Here is a 12,136-nt window from a genome sequence, read left to right on the forward strand (position 1 = left end):
ACCGCCCGTGTCGATGGTACGTTAACATTTGATCGTCCAACTCCATCCAACTTTGTACACGCGGGCGGCATACATCAAGCAAGCGCCCACTCCGGTAAGTACTCCGAGGCATATCTGTGCCACCAGATACCCGCCTCGTCCGCCTCCGTTCGTCGACAACAGCGCCCCTCCGATGGGAGGTCCGGCAAGCCCGGCAAAACTGAAGATGGAGAAAGCCATTCCCATCCTGACCCCATTCTTACTCAAATCGTTGTTCAAACTTGTCACCGTGGTTGGAAAGAGACACTGAAAGGCTCCTGCTGAAAATCCATAGAACGTGGCAAACGCGTACATGCCTGTCTCCGACTTGACTGCAATCCAGGTAAAGGCGAAAAGCGCGTTGATGAAAAGGAGCGGCACCATGGCGTTCAACGGACCCATGAACCGATCTGCAATGAAGCCCGTGATCAGTCGAACGGGTACGGCTGCTCCGTTGAAGATGATGAGCAGGGTGAGTGAATCTTTGTAACTCATGTCCAAGACCGTCCGGCCAAAGGAGGCGATGTAATAGTACGAGAAGAACAGCCCCCCGAAGACGAACGACATGCCCACTAGAACACAGACGTACGGCACTTCTCGGAAGGCACCCCATTCGACAATCGGTCCGGATTTTCGAGGAGGCAATCTCGGCCGCATGCATGCCAGCGCCAACGAAAGCAACCCCAGATTCATGAAGCCGAGCACGCGCACCGTCCATGCATATCCAATTTTGGGAAGAAGCTGACGCACAATCACGGGATACACGGCACCACCCACCGAGTTGCCGGTCGATACGATGGCGACAGCAACGCCGCGATTCCTCCTGAAATATGTCGTCACGAGTCCTATGGTTGGGCAGAAGAAGATCCCACTCCCCAGGCCGGTACAGAGGCCCTGGGCCAGCACAAGCTGCCAGAAGTTCTTGCACAGACTCGTCATAAAGATGCCGATAACTTGCACGATCGATCCGATAAGCAACGTCGGGATGAATAACCCGGCATCCAGCGCCCGGCCGGAGAAGGCGCTCACGAAGAAGACGATCCACAGCTGAACGGAGCCGACCCAAGAGATGGTTGACTGAGATCCACCCAGCGTGTCGGTGTAGTAAGTCTGAAAGACACCAAACGAGTTGATGTACCCCCTGAGAAAACCATGAGCACTCTGTTCGCCGCAAGGCTCCGACTTTTTTCCTCTGAGACTGTTCCGAGTGCCACATACCAGGTACAAAAGCAGACAATCCACCCCATCGCAACTTGGGTCCATGCTTTGAGGCCTCCATCTGGCGGGGGCCCGGGATCGACGATATCTCGCGTGCTGAGGTGTGAGGTGATCCTGCTCAGGGCATTGCTGGCGACTTGTTTGAGTTCCGGAAACGACGTCTGTTCAAAAGTCTTTTCACCGTCGGGACGGTTCTCTATGACGTCTTTCTCGTACTCCGAGATATTCTGGCTCGACATGATGGTTGGGGTCTTGGTCTCACAAGCATCGGATCTGGCGGTCGGCGTATGAAAAAGATTTTGCTGCTGCTCCTGGGATCTCTACCGGGAATCTGAGAAGGATAAGGAAATTGGGCAAGGAGAGGACGAAAGAAAGCCATTATTGCTGCATGCCGACGGTATCTCCAAAGGGCGCCTGCATCAAAGGTCCGTCGACTTTGCTCCTGAAGCGGTGGGTTTTGGGGTAACTCAATCCTCGACCAGTGCCGAATAGCCGACTCCATCGCCCAAAAAACGTGTCAGAAACGGCGAAAACCGATGTAATGCAGGGGAACGGCCGGCACCGCGGCCCGCACAGTTCGCCCGGAACCCACGACGGTACACCCACGTATCACAGATGTAATGACGAGGGTTGCGCCGCACAGAGCGCCGAGCGTGCCAGATCTATCGCCTGTGAGAACTCCGATATTCGCTCCTTTGAGACTCTTGAGATCTTGAAGGCCCGCGCTGGCGTCGTGCGCGACCCAAACACGGGCTAGCTGGCAAGCCCCGTCTGCATCATGTCGAACGCTGTGTCAACAATCTTGTCAGCACCAGCGCTGCAAGAGTCGGTCAGTCAAACGTGGCCACACGGCCAGATTTTCCGATCCTGCTGATTTTGTAGGGTCTAGCTGTACACAGGGTCAATTCCTCTGGTCTTCCGACACTCGGACGACCAGGGAGGGAGATGCAGCCAGATGTTCAACGTCACGACAACGCGGGAAGGAATGGATATTGGCAATGATACCGTCAAAGTCAAGCATCATTTAGTGTCACTGGGTAGTTAGCGGCATCGCGGCCGAATGATCCGCGGCGTAAGACTTTATTTCCGTCCATACATGCACTTGCTCTTTTTTATGACGACCAACCTTTGGACATCTGCACTGCCTTTTCCCACCGCTCAAACATCTCCTTACTCTTGGCTTCGTGCAACCGTGGTTTGAAGACGGTGCTCCCCTCGACGTTGATGTCTTTCAACTCCTCAATGCTGTCCCACACTCCGACAGCCAGCCCGGCGGCAATAGCGGCTCCCAGGGCTGTAGTCTCCCGCATTTGTGGCCGCCGCACAGGAATCTGGATCAGGTCCGCTTGTGTCTGGACGAAATGTTAGCAACCCATCCGCAGGTTCGTAGATGCAAGTCCGCAACCGCGGTGACATACCTGCATGGTCAGATCGGAGTTGCTCATGCCACCGTCGACGGCGAGCTCAGCCAGTTTAGCACCCGAGTCCTTCTCCATGGCGTCAAGAATGGCCTTCGTTTGGAAGCATGTTGCCTCGAGAGTGGCCCGTGCGATGTGTCCGCGTTGCGTGTAGGCAGTTATGCCGTCTGGACAGGAGAAGGATAAGGATCAGCCATCGATACCGACGAGAAGCAGCGAGCAAGACCACTTACAGATCGTTCCCCTCGCGTCATCGATCCAATATGGAGCAAACAAGCCGCTGAAGGCGGTGACGAAGACGCAGCCCCCATTGTCTTCGACCGTGGCAGCCAACTGACTTATCTTGCTGGAGGACTCGACAAAGCCAAAATTGTCCACCAGGAACTTGACGCTGGATCCGGCGACGGCGATGCTGCCTTCGAGTGCATACATCCGCCGTCCCTCGCCAAAGTCGTAGGCCACCGTGCCGAGAAGCCCGTGGGTGGAGAAGACCGGCTTTTCACCGACATTGTACAGCAGGAAACAACCCGTGCCATAAGTATTTTTGGCCAATCCCGGGGTAAATCCCTTTTGGCCGACAAGGGCGGCTGACTGATCGCCCAGACAGCCCGTAATGGGGGTGCCCTTGAGCACACTCACCTCCAGACGCCCATACGCCTCGGGATCTGACGACCGGGTGATCTTGGGGAGGTGGATCTTGCTCTGGTCCAGTCGGAAGAAATCAATGAGTGACTCGTCGTAGTCCAGCGTTTTGAGGTTCATGAACATGGTTCGCGAGGCATTCGTTGGGTCAGAAACGAACACATTCTTCTTGGGCCCCCCGTTAAGCTTGTAGACCAGCCACGCGTCGATGGTGCCGAAGGCGAGGATGCCCTTGTCATAGGCCTCCTTCACCTTGGGCTCGTTGTCGAGGAGCCAGAGCAACTTGCCCACAGAAGGGTAGGTCGACAGTGGTAGGCCGCAAAGCTGCTGAAGTTGATCTGATCCCAATCGCTGCTTGAGCTTACGGACCAGGGCCTGCGTACGAGTATCGGTCCATACTATTGCGTTGTACAATGGCTCGCCCGTCTCGTGGTTCCATACGACCTAGAATTTCCGAGCAGAAGAAGCGAGTCAACGCTAGCCACGGGAAACGATTGGCTCGCAGCCGAGTCGACGACTGGATGAGGGGGTGTGGCAAGGTGGGAGGGATGGAAAGGATTCGCCTTACCGTTGTCTCACGCTGGTTTGTGATGCCCACAGCTTTGATATTAGCACTTGCGTGGCCTTGGGTCTCGAGGTCCTTGACAGCACCGTCGATACATTGCTCCACCGACGAAATGATTTCGAGTGGATCGTGCTCATGCCATCTACAGAGAGTGTAATTAGAAACATCACGCCCGCCATCTGTCTCATGTCTGGGAAGACCTGTGACTTACCCTGGATGCGGATAGATCTGCTTGAACTCGATCTGATGCGATGCAATCACCTCGCCGTGTCGGTTGAAGATCAGAAACCGGGTGCTTGTGGTTCCCTGGTCGATCGAGCCCACGAACGTCTCGTGCGAAGATTTGTTGGTGGTGGTGTCGCCCATTTTGGTTCTGATTGTGGCCAACATCCAATCACGCCCCGACTGCAAGAGATTTGCGACTTTGAATTAATTGGACTCGGGGTTATTAGCTGTAATGGAAGATAGGAAAGGGAGGAGAGAGCTCGGTAATTCCCTGTTGTCCTTTCCCTATGATGGAGCTTCAAAAGGGGATCAGTCAGTTTGTGTCGACGAAGCTATCTCGATATCTGCTGATGCGCGCTTTGACTTTCTGTGGCTCAACCTTCTCGAAGTTAGGGCTCGGTGTGTCAGACCCCGAGATGCAGTGCCACTCAATTTGGTGGTCTGGGTGTGGAATCCGGGGTTTTCGGGCGGAGACGGTGGCTGGGATAGTTGATGTGTCCAGGATTAATTTCTCCAAAGGCGGGCCAAGCATGCAAGAGCACGGTTAGATTGTCGTGCTCAATTCAATGAGCGAAATGCCGATCCAGGTTCGAGGCGCAACGATATAAGGCCCTAGCACTGTCTAGGTTGGAGAAAACGGCCACCGCGGGAGGAGCAAGACGGGCATCGATCCCGTGCACTACGAGCCGGCTAATGCACGTCAGGCCAACCATCTGCCTGGACACAACTGTGATGGAACAACAGGAGAGGGGAATTGACCAGGCAGCTGTAGTTTTTGGCCCAGCATCACGAGTGCAACGTCGGTTGGGTAGCGTCAACCAGGCCCAATGCCACTCGTCCGGAGCTCCAAGAAGATTCTCATCCAGGCGGCATATCTCGGCAGCTGTGCGGAGGCTGAGCTGAGCAGAGCAACAGCAGAAGCGTATAAAGGATACGAAGCAATGACACAAAGCGTCCACAAGACACGGTGGCGTTCCTCGGCGTGGACGGACCACTGGCTGGAACAAGGATTCGTGGCAATCAGGCCCCTCGTCTTGTCTTGGGCCTGTACAGCCTGTACAGTGCATTTCTGCGGGGTAGCGTGAGAGATATGAAAGAGCGCGCTCTGTTGCCGCTTCTTGCGATCTTCTCTCGGGGGATTTTGTACAGCCGACATCACGCATCTGTTGCTGTGTATTCCTTCCCTCGACAGCCGGCCAGACTCCTGGCGACCACTAGACAGGATATGACTATTTTAAAACCCATGAGGATGGCAGACGTGTTGACATGCAGAGCCAGTCGTGGGTTGGTGTCTCAGGCAGAGAGATCTAGATCTACCGACCCTAGGTATGGTACTTGGACCAAAGGAGTCTACCCCGGCAGTGGCGTGTTGTCCTGGAGAAAAGGGAGTTAGGGAGTATGGGTAGAAGCTCAGGTACGATAGGCGGTCAAATAGGACATGTCAAGTAGGTAAAGGGTGGCTGCTGGTGCTGCTGCTGATGGTGGACTGAGTTGGCGATGATTAATCATAAGCAAGGCCTTTGTACGGCGTCCCAGGCGTGGGCGAGGGCAAGTAATTCCCAAAGGGGAGCATCGTACGAGTACGAGGAGGGGGGCTGGGGATGAGAGAGAGGCGACTAAGGTCTCGAGTAATGATGCAGTATGGAGTAGTAAGAGGAGGAGGAGGAGGAAGAGAGAGAGAGAGAGAGAGAGAGACACACACACAATGTCAGCCTCGGTCAGATCTGGGCCGAGTTTCTCGTTGGTCCATTTTATTGCCTCGCCGTCCGCACACAATTCACTCCCTGTACAGCATGTACAACTCTGGAGAGTACCTTACGAGATAATAACCATCCGGTCACCAGTCTATTTGTGCCCGTACGAACCTCAGGTATGACGAATGCCGGAACAACAGCTCGCAAGCTATCTCGATCCCTGGTCCCTTGTCTAGCTTCGCCCTCCTCCCTTGCCACGCCATCCGCGAGGCTCCCCAGACTCTCCAGATTCCCACTCTGTTGCTGACCTCCAGTGCAAACCTCGCCTTCGGGCTTCGTGCACCCGAGATCCATCACCTGGTGGTGACCATTCGTGCGTGATACATGCATTCTTTGTACCTCATCACCTCCACCCAAGCTGGTTCCGCCCGGCATGCAACCTCGCCTCTCAACGGCAACAAAAAAAATGGTCTCTCCAATCCTCCCCCCTCCCCCCTTCATGACTGGTTGGTACCCGCCCGCCTCCGAGCTTGGACTTGGCTCCTTCTTTTTGCACGATGCGGTTCTCACCCCGGTTCGTGACCAACCTGCTGGGGCCCCAAGGGAAAGCGAACCAAAAAAACTTGATAAGACTCGGGGCTGCCTCGCTCTGTGAAGCTGACCCTAAATGGCTCCTTCTGACCACATCCAATCCCCCTCGCTCTCTCTTCCTGTGAACTCGTCCAAAGCCAAGGACGCTGGCATCATGGCCCTCGAGAAGGAATCCCTCTCCTCTACTCCTCCCGCCACCCACAATGAGCATGGCATATTCCACCATCCCCACGAATATCGCCATACCACGGTCGACGGCCAGCCGGCCTATGCCGAACACGGTCCTCTGGTTGATCATAAAATCCCCCAGGAGGAAGTGGTCCAATCTGAGCCGGATCTGGCCTGGAGCAGGTTCCGGCACTTTATGCGGGAGCCGCTCGCCGAGTTCTTTGGCGTCTTTATCCTCATTCTATTTGGGGACGGTGTCGTAGCTCAAGTCGTTCTCAGTGGCGGGACCAAAGGCGACTACCAGTCGATCTCCTGGGGCTGGGGGTGAGTGACGAATTCCCGTTTTCGAGCCCCCCAATGGCTAATTCTCCGCCAGATTGGGCGTTATGTTGGGAGTGTACACTGCTGGCATCTCTGGAGCCCATTTAAATCCCGCAGTCACGTTCGCAAACTGCGTGTATCGCAAGTTTCCCTGGCGAAAATTCCCGGTCTACATGGTAGCTCAGACGTTGGGGGCTCTGTGCGCCTCGGGCGTGGTGTACGCCAACTACAAATCGGCCATCGACGTTTTTGAAGGCGGTGCCCACATTCGAACGGTCCCGGGCTATTCGGACACTGCCACCGCGGGCATCTTCTGCACCTACCCGGCGCCGTTTATGACCAAGACTGGACAGTTCTTCTCCGAATTCATCGCCAGTTCGATCCTCATGTTCTTGATCTATGCTCTCAAGGACGACGGCAATCTGGGAGCCGGCAATCTGACGCCCTTGGGGCTCTTCTTCATCATCTTTGGCATCGGTGCTTGCTTGTAAGTTGTGCGGGATGCGATTGAGACGGCAACAAAACTAACGCTCCCCACCAACAGCGGCTGGGAAACCGGCTATGCGATCAACCTGGCTCGAGACTTTGGCCCGAGATTGATGTCGTATATGCTTGGGTACGGGCCCCATGTGTGGCATGCTGGCAATTATTACTTCTGGGTAAGATCGACCACCGCACCACCACATGTGCTCTGGGCTCTCTGCTGACCGTTGCCACAGGTACCTATGGTTGCGCCTTTCTTCGGCTGCACATTCGGTGGCTGGCTCTACGATATGTTCCTCTTCACCGGCGAATCACCAGTCAACACGCCGTATGTGGGATTGGCCAGATTTCTCCAGCCGAATCGGGCGACATGGTCCAACACCTATGTCCCAGGAGAAGGCTCGAAGGTGTAACCAATCTCCCCCAGGTGAACGGGCTATCGACTTCGGCATGGATCATATGGACTGGCACAAAGTAACTCACCTGGCTCACGCCCAGAGAGACCGCAGGGGAAACGTGAGACGGCCCAAGTGGATGGCCGGATGTCAATAAAGGCAAGAGGCAGGCAGACAAAACAAGACCCATACTCCAGAGATGTATTTCTAGGTGTTTGATGACGTGGACGAAGGTATATGAAAACAAATTAATCAATGTCTGGTGTATACTTCGTGATCTTCATGGGCCTCGACACAACTATTGGGGCCCTTGACCCGGGGCTGGTCGCGTCTCTCTTTCCCTTTCGGGACTAGCGCTGGAATTTCCCAATTTCCTACCAAACTCTATTCGAGCTCCAGCTTCTTCTCAATTTTCCATCTCCCAAACAGACCTTCTCACGACCCTCCTCCCATCCTCGTGTCGGACGAAGCCGGCCTCGAAGACGCGAGCCAGATTGCATTGATGACAAAGTTCAGCAACCCCAGCTGCCGGCTGGTCTCGCCCCCGGCGCGAGATGTCCCTCATGACACCGCGAGTACGTCTCTGGCTAGTTGCTGAGCCACGCTGAGAGATAAGCACCCCAATGGACGCGTTGTGTTTCCCCGGCTGAAATATTCTGGGACGGAGGAACCCTCTGATAAGAAAGACATGGGCCAAGAGATGCTGAATCTGTAACTCCTGTTGTCGGCGAGATGGCCTCGGCCCACAATCTTCACGCAGAGGAGAGCGACGTGCTCGTTGAGCCACTTTCGGCGCGGATTATGACCTGAGACATCCTGCCTCAACTCAGTCACAGTCTACGCTACAAGCGTGTTTTGTGCCTGGCCACCGATTGCGAGGCCAATCTGCCATTGGACACATGGCGAACCTGGCGCGATCGTGCTCGGGTTGTTATTGCGAGTCTGGCCTCGCTTGATGACCTTAGCGTCGATCCCCCGACCTCTCGCCAATCTACAAGGTTTGCGCCTGGCAGGACTCCCAGCCTCCAATGGCACCGCAGCTAGAACGGCCCTCAGGCTGAGCAGGAACCAACCGCGTCGTTGCCATGGCATTTCCCCCTCCACTTCTATACCTGTTCTCTGCTCTTGTTGGTTGATCTGGTCTGTCCATGTGCTTGGCCCACCCCTGTAAGGCCGGCGGCGTGTCAACAAAAGCCTCCCCCAGCACGCCGATTTCTTCTCCTCACTTGCCTGCGCTTCGTCAATCTTCACCAGCCTCTCTGGTTATACCGCTCGTCTCGAAGATGGAAGCACCATTATATAATGGCGCTGCTTTTTGGTTTCACAATGGCATTCCTCATTCCATTCTTCCAAGAAGAAAATACTCGTTTTCGCGTCTCCCACACGAAATCGACATTGCGAAATGCACGTCTCAGTCACTACTCTCGCCATCCTGGCTTCGGCTGCCTCGGCGGCCTACGTTCTAGAAGATGACTATTCTGCCTCAGCCTTTGCAAGCATGTTTGATTTCTTTACGGTATGGTACTCTTACGCCCATTCGCACACCAGCGGAGACTAACTTTTGGCAAAGGACAATGATCCGACAAACGGCTATGTAAACTACATTTCCTACGATGAAGCAGAGAGCTCTGGCCTCTACAAAATCGACAACGGAACCGTCTACATGGGCGTCGATTCCACCAACGTTGCCTCTGGCCGGGGTCGCGACAGCCTGCGACTGAGCACCAAGAAATCGTACAACCACGGCCTCATTATCCTCGATCTTGCACACATGCCCGCCGGCGCGTGTGGCACATGGCCCGCGTTTTGGATGCTGGGCCCGAACTGGCCGAACAATGGAGAGGTTGACATCATCGAAGGAGTCAACAGTCAACCTTCGAACAACATGGCCATGCACACGAATGCAGGATGCACGATAACAAGCACTGGCGCTTTCTCTGGCACGCTCGAGACCGATGACTGCGATACCACTGCTCCTGATCAGCCCAGCAACGCCGGTTGTTCCATGCGCAGTCAAGACACAACCAGCTTCGGCAACGGCTTCAACTCGAACGGCGGTGGCGTCTACGCGACCGAATGGACGAGCGAAGAGATCAGCATCTGGTTCTTCCCCAGGAATGCCATCCCCGCCGACATCTCGAGCGGCAACCCGGATCCATCAAACTGGGGTCTTCCGCAAGGACAATTCACTGGTGGTTGCGACATTGACGAGAAGGTCAAGGATCAACAGTTGGTCTTTGACGTTACCTTCTGCGGCGACTGGGCGGGTCAGGTCTGGTCCACCGACGCCACTTGCTCGCCCTTAGCATCCACCTGCCAGGACTTCGTGCAAAACAACCCTTCAGCGTTTCAGGATATGTACTGGCTCATCAACAGCTTGCGAGTATATTCCGAAAACGGCGCAGCCCCAACGTCCACATCGACTACCACCGCTACAGCTACGTCAGCCACTCCCACTGGATCTGCAACAACTTTCTTCACCTTCACTTCCTCCAGCGTGACAGCGGTTTCGACACAAAGCGTGGCAGCGACCAGCGCTCCGGCCGAGACTAGTCCAAGCTTTACCCCTGCGGCTACCCAGACTGCTCTGCCAACCACTTTCACCACCGCCGCTCCGTGGCCTTCATCATCAGCCTGGAACGGCGCGCCTTGGAATACCGCCGCCCCCGGTAACGGTGGATGGAACAATGGAAACTGGGGATCAAACGGTGGCGGGTCCAACAACTGGGGCGACTGGAGCAACGGAAACAACGCCGCCGGCCGGGGAAACCGCGGCGGCAACCCCTGGAGGGGATGATCTGCATCTCGCGATGCCACATCTCCTCGACGATACACGAATTTTTATTACGAAGCAATATTTGACACCTCGAAAAGAAAGTGGGTTACACAGCACCACGATTACGACGCAACGACCACAGCACACGACGAGAACATTGTACAAAAGGAGAGGGACTAAGCTCCCTGATATAGAAACAGCATTGGGATGGGAAAAGGAAAAATGGGGGCAAAAGCATGCGAGAGCAACATTATGACCGGGAATTAGAGAGGATTGACAGAACGACATCGGGACAACATTGAGATACCCCAGTTTGGAAGACGCCCAGAAGCGAATGGGAACCTATCTGTGTTCTTATCATCTGCGAAGGAGTTTGGAGGCACCCTGGAATATCAATATACGTGCATATACACACCCCGGCAGGGTGGATGTGTTATTTATGAGACTGGGACTTTTATTATATACTTGAAGCGCTTGAGCATAGTTCAGCGAGGCTAGACGGCGACGTCACAGAGTTGGTTACTCATACACGCATGAGACTCTCTCTATACATACATACATACTTATGATATTGATTGTCATCTACCAACTTCTTCCTCTTCCTCTTCCTCTTCCTCTTCCTCTTCCTTTTCCTCTTCCTCTTCCTCTTCCTCTTCCTCTTCCTCTTCCTCTTCCTCCTCCTCTTCCTCTTCCTCTTCCTCTTCCTCTTCCTCTTCCTCTTCCTCTTCCTCTTCCTCTTACTCTTCCTCTTACTCTTCCTCTTACTCTTCCTCTTACTCTTCCTCTCCCACCGTTCCGCTCATGCCAGCGGCACCAACCTCCGGGCATCATCAGCAAGCTCCACTCCACACTCTAACTACACCGAAATGTCCACTGCCACGCACGACTTAGTTCGAGGTCATACGTATTGTAAAGTGAGATTCTTTATTAGCGTTCTTAATTAATTTTAAAGCCATATATTTATAACCTGACTGAATTAATAAGCAATTTTGCTGCTCCTATAATGCTCAAAAGCATATAAAGGTATGTTCCCTCAGAAGGTGGGCGGGATGGCGGTTCAGGAAGCGAGTTCCATAATCAAAACTCTACCGGACCTATACCCCAATGCCACAACATTCTTGTGAACAGCGACAATATCAGTCCGATACTCGAAAGGCAGCCAAAGAATATTATCCTCATCCCGACGTATCCATCGCTCTCTAACAAACATAAGTGGGGGACTATATCCAATAACATCCATACTACCAGACAGGTGTGTAGTATGTAGGGATCCCCTATTAGTCCGTAAGAATGTACCGTCATCGGAGAACGAAAGGGTGCGGATGACAGCGTCAACCTCGAGCGTCTGCTTCACCTCGCCCGAGCTGGTGTCCCAGACCCTGACCGTCCGGTCGCTCGCGCTCGACGCCAGTAGCTTACCGTCCGGCGAGAAGGCTACGGCCCTAACCCCACTCGAGTGGCCCTCGAGCGTCTGCTTTACCTCGCCCGAGCTGGTGTCCCAGACCCTGACCGTCCAGTCGCTCGCGCCCGACGCCAGTAGCTTACCGTCCGGCGAGAAGGCTACGGCCCTGACCCCACTCGAGTGGCCCTTGAGCGTCTGCTTTACCTCGCCCGAGCTGGTG

The 12,136-nt window shown here is 54.6% G+C and overlaps 4 protein-coding genes across 4 annotated transcripts; 2 read left to right on the forward strand and 2 right to left on the reverse strand.

Moving 5' to 3' along the window:
• Nucleotides 1-21: 21 nt before the first annotated feature.
• On the reverse strand, nucleotides 22-1,475 carry AYL99_04063 (hypothetical protein; the record flags this gene model as incomplete). The annotated part of the gene is made up of 2 exons (XM_018835577.1): nucleotides 22-1,159; nucleotides 1,237-1,475. The coding sequence occupies 2 exons, from the start codon at nucleotides 1,473-1,475 to the stop codon at nucleotides 22-24; spliced, it is 1,377 nt and encodes a 458-aa protein (XP_018695227.1).
• An 873-nt stretch (nucleotides 1,476-2,348) lies between these two features.
• Nucleotides 2,349-4,227, reverse strand: AYL99_04064 (glycerol kinase; the record flags this gene model as incomplete). Its single annotated transcript, XM_018835578.1, has 5 exons — nucleotides 2,349-2,588; nucleotides 2,655-2,821; nucleotides 2,888-3,740; nucleotides 3,865-4,003; nucleotides 4,073-4,227. 5 exons carry the CDS (start codon nucleotides 4,225-4,227, stop codon nucleotides 2,349-2,351), a joined length of 1,554 nt encoding a protein of 517 aa, XP_018695228.1.
• Nucleotides 4,228-6,447: 2,220 nt separating this feature from the next.
• Nucleotides 6,448-7,756, forward strand: AYL99_04065 (hypothetical protein; the record flags this gene model as incomplete). The annotated part of the gene is made up of 4 exons (XM_018835579.1): nucleotides 6,448-6,863; nucleotides 6,916-7,347; nucleotides 7,405-7,519; nucleotides 7,580-7,756. The coding sequence occupies 4 exons, from the start codon at nucleotides 6,448-6,450 to the stop codon at nucleotides 7,754-7,756; spliced, it is 1,140 nt and encodes a 379-aa protein (XP_018695229.1).
• A 1,384-nt stretch (nucleotides 7,757-9,140) lies between these two features.
• On the forward strand, nucleotides 9,141-10,535 carry AYL99_04066 (hypothetical protein; the record flags this gene model as incomplete). Its single annotated transcript, XM_018835580.1, has 2 exons — nucleotides 9,141-9,254; nucleotides 9,309-10,535. The coding sequence occupies 2 exons, from the start codon at nucleotides 9,141-9,143 to the stop codon at nucleotides 10,533-10,535; spliced, it is 1,341 nt and encodes a 446-aa protein (XP_018695230.1).
• Nucleotides 10,536-12,136: the final 1,601 nt, after the last annotated feature.

This window comes from Fonsecaea erecta, assembly GCF_001651985.1.
Source record: "Fonsecaea erecta strain CBS 125763 chromosome Unknown Scaff3, whole genome shotgun sequence".
NCBI lineage: Eukaryota > Fungi > Ascomycota > Eurotiomycetes > Chaetothyriales > Herpotrichiellaceae > Fonsecaea > Fonsecaea erecta.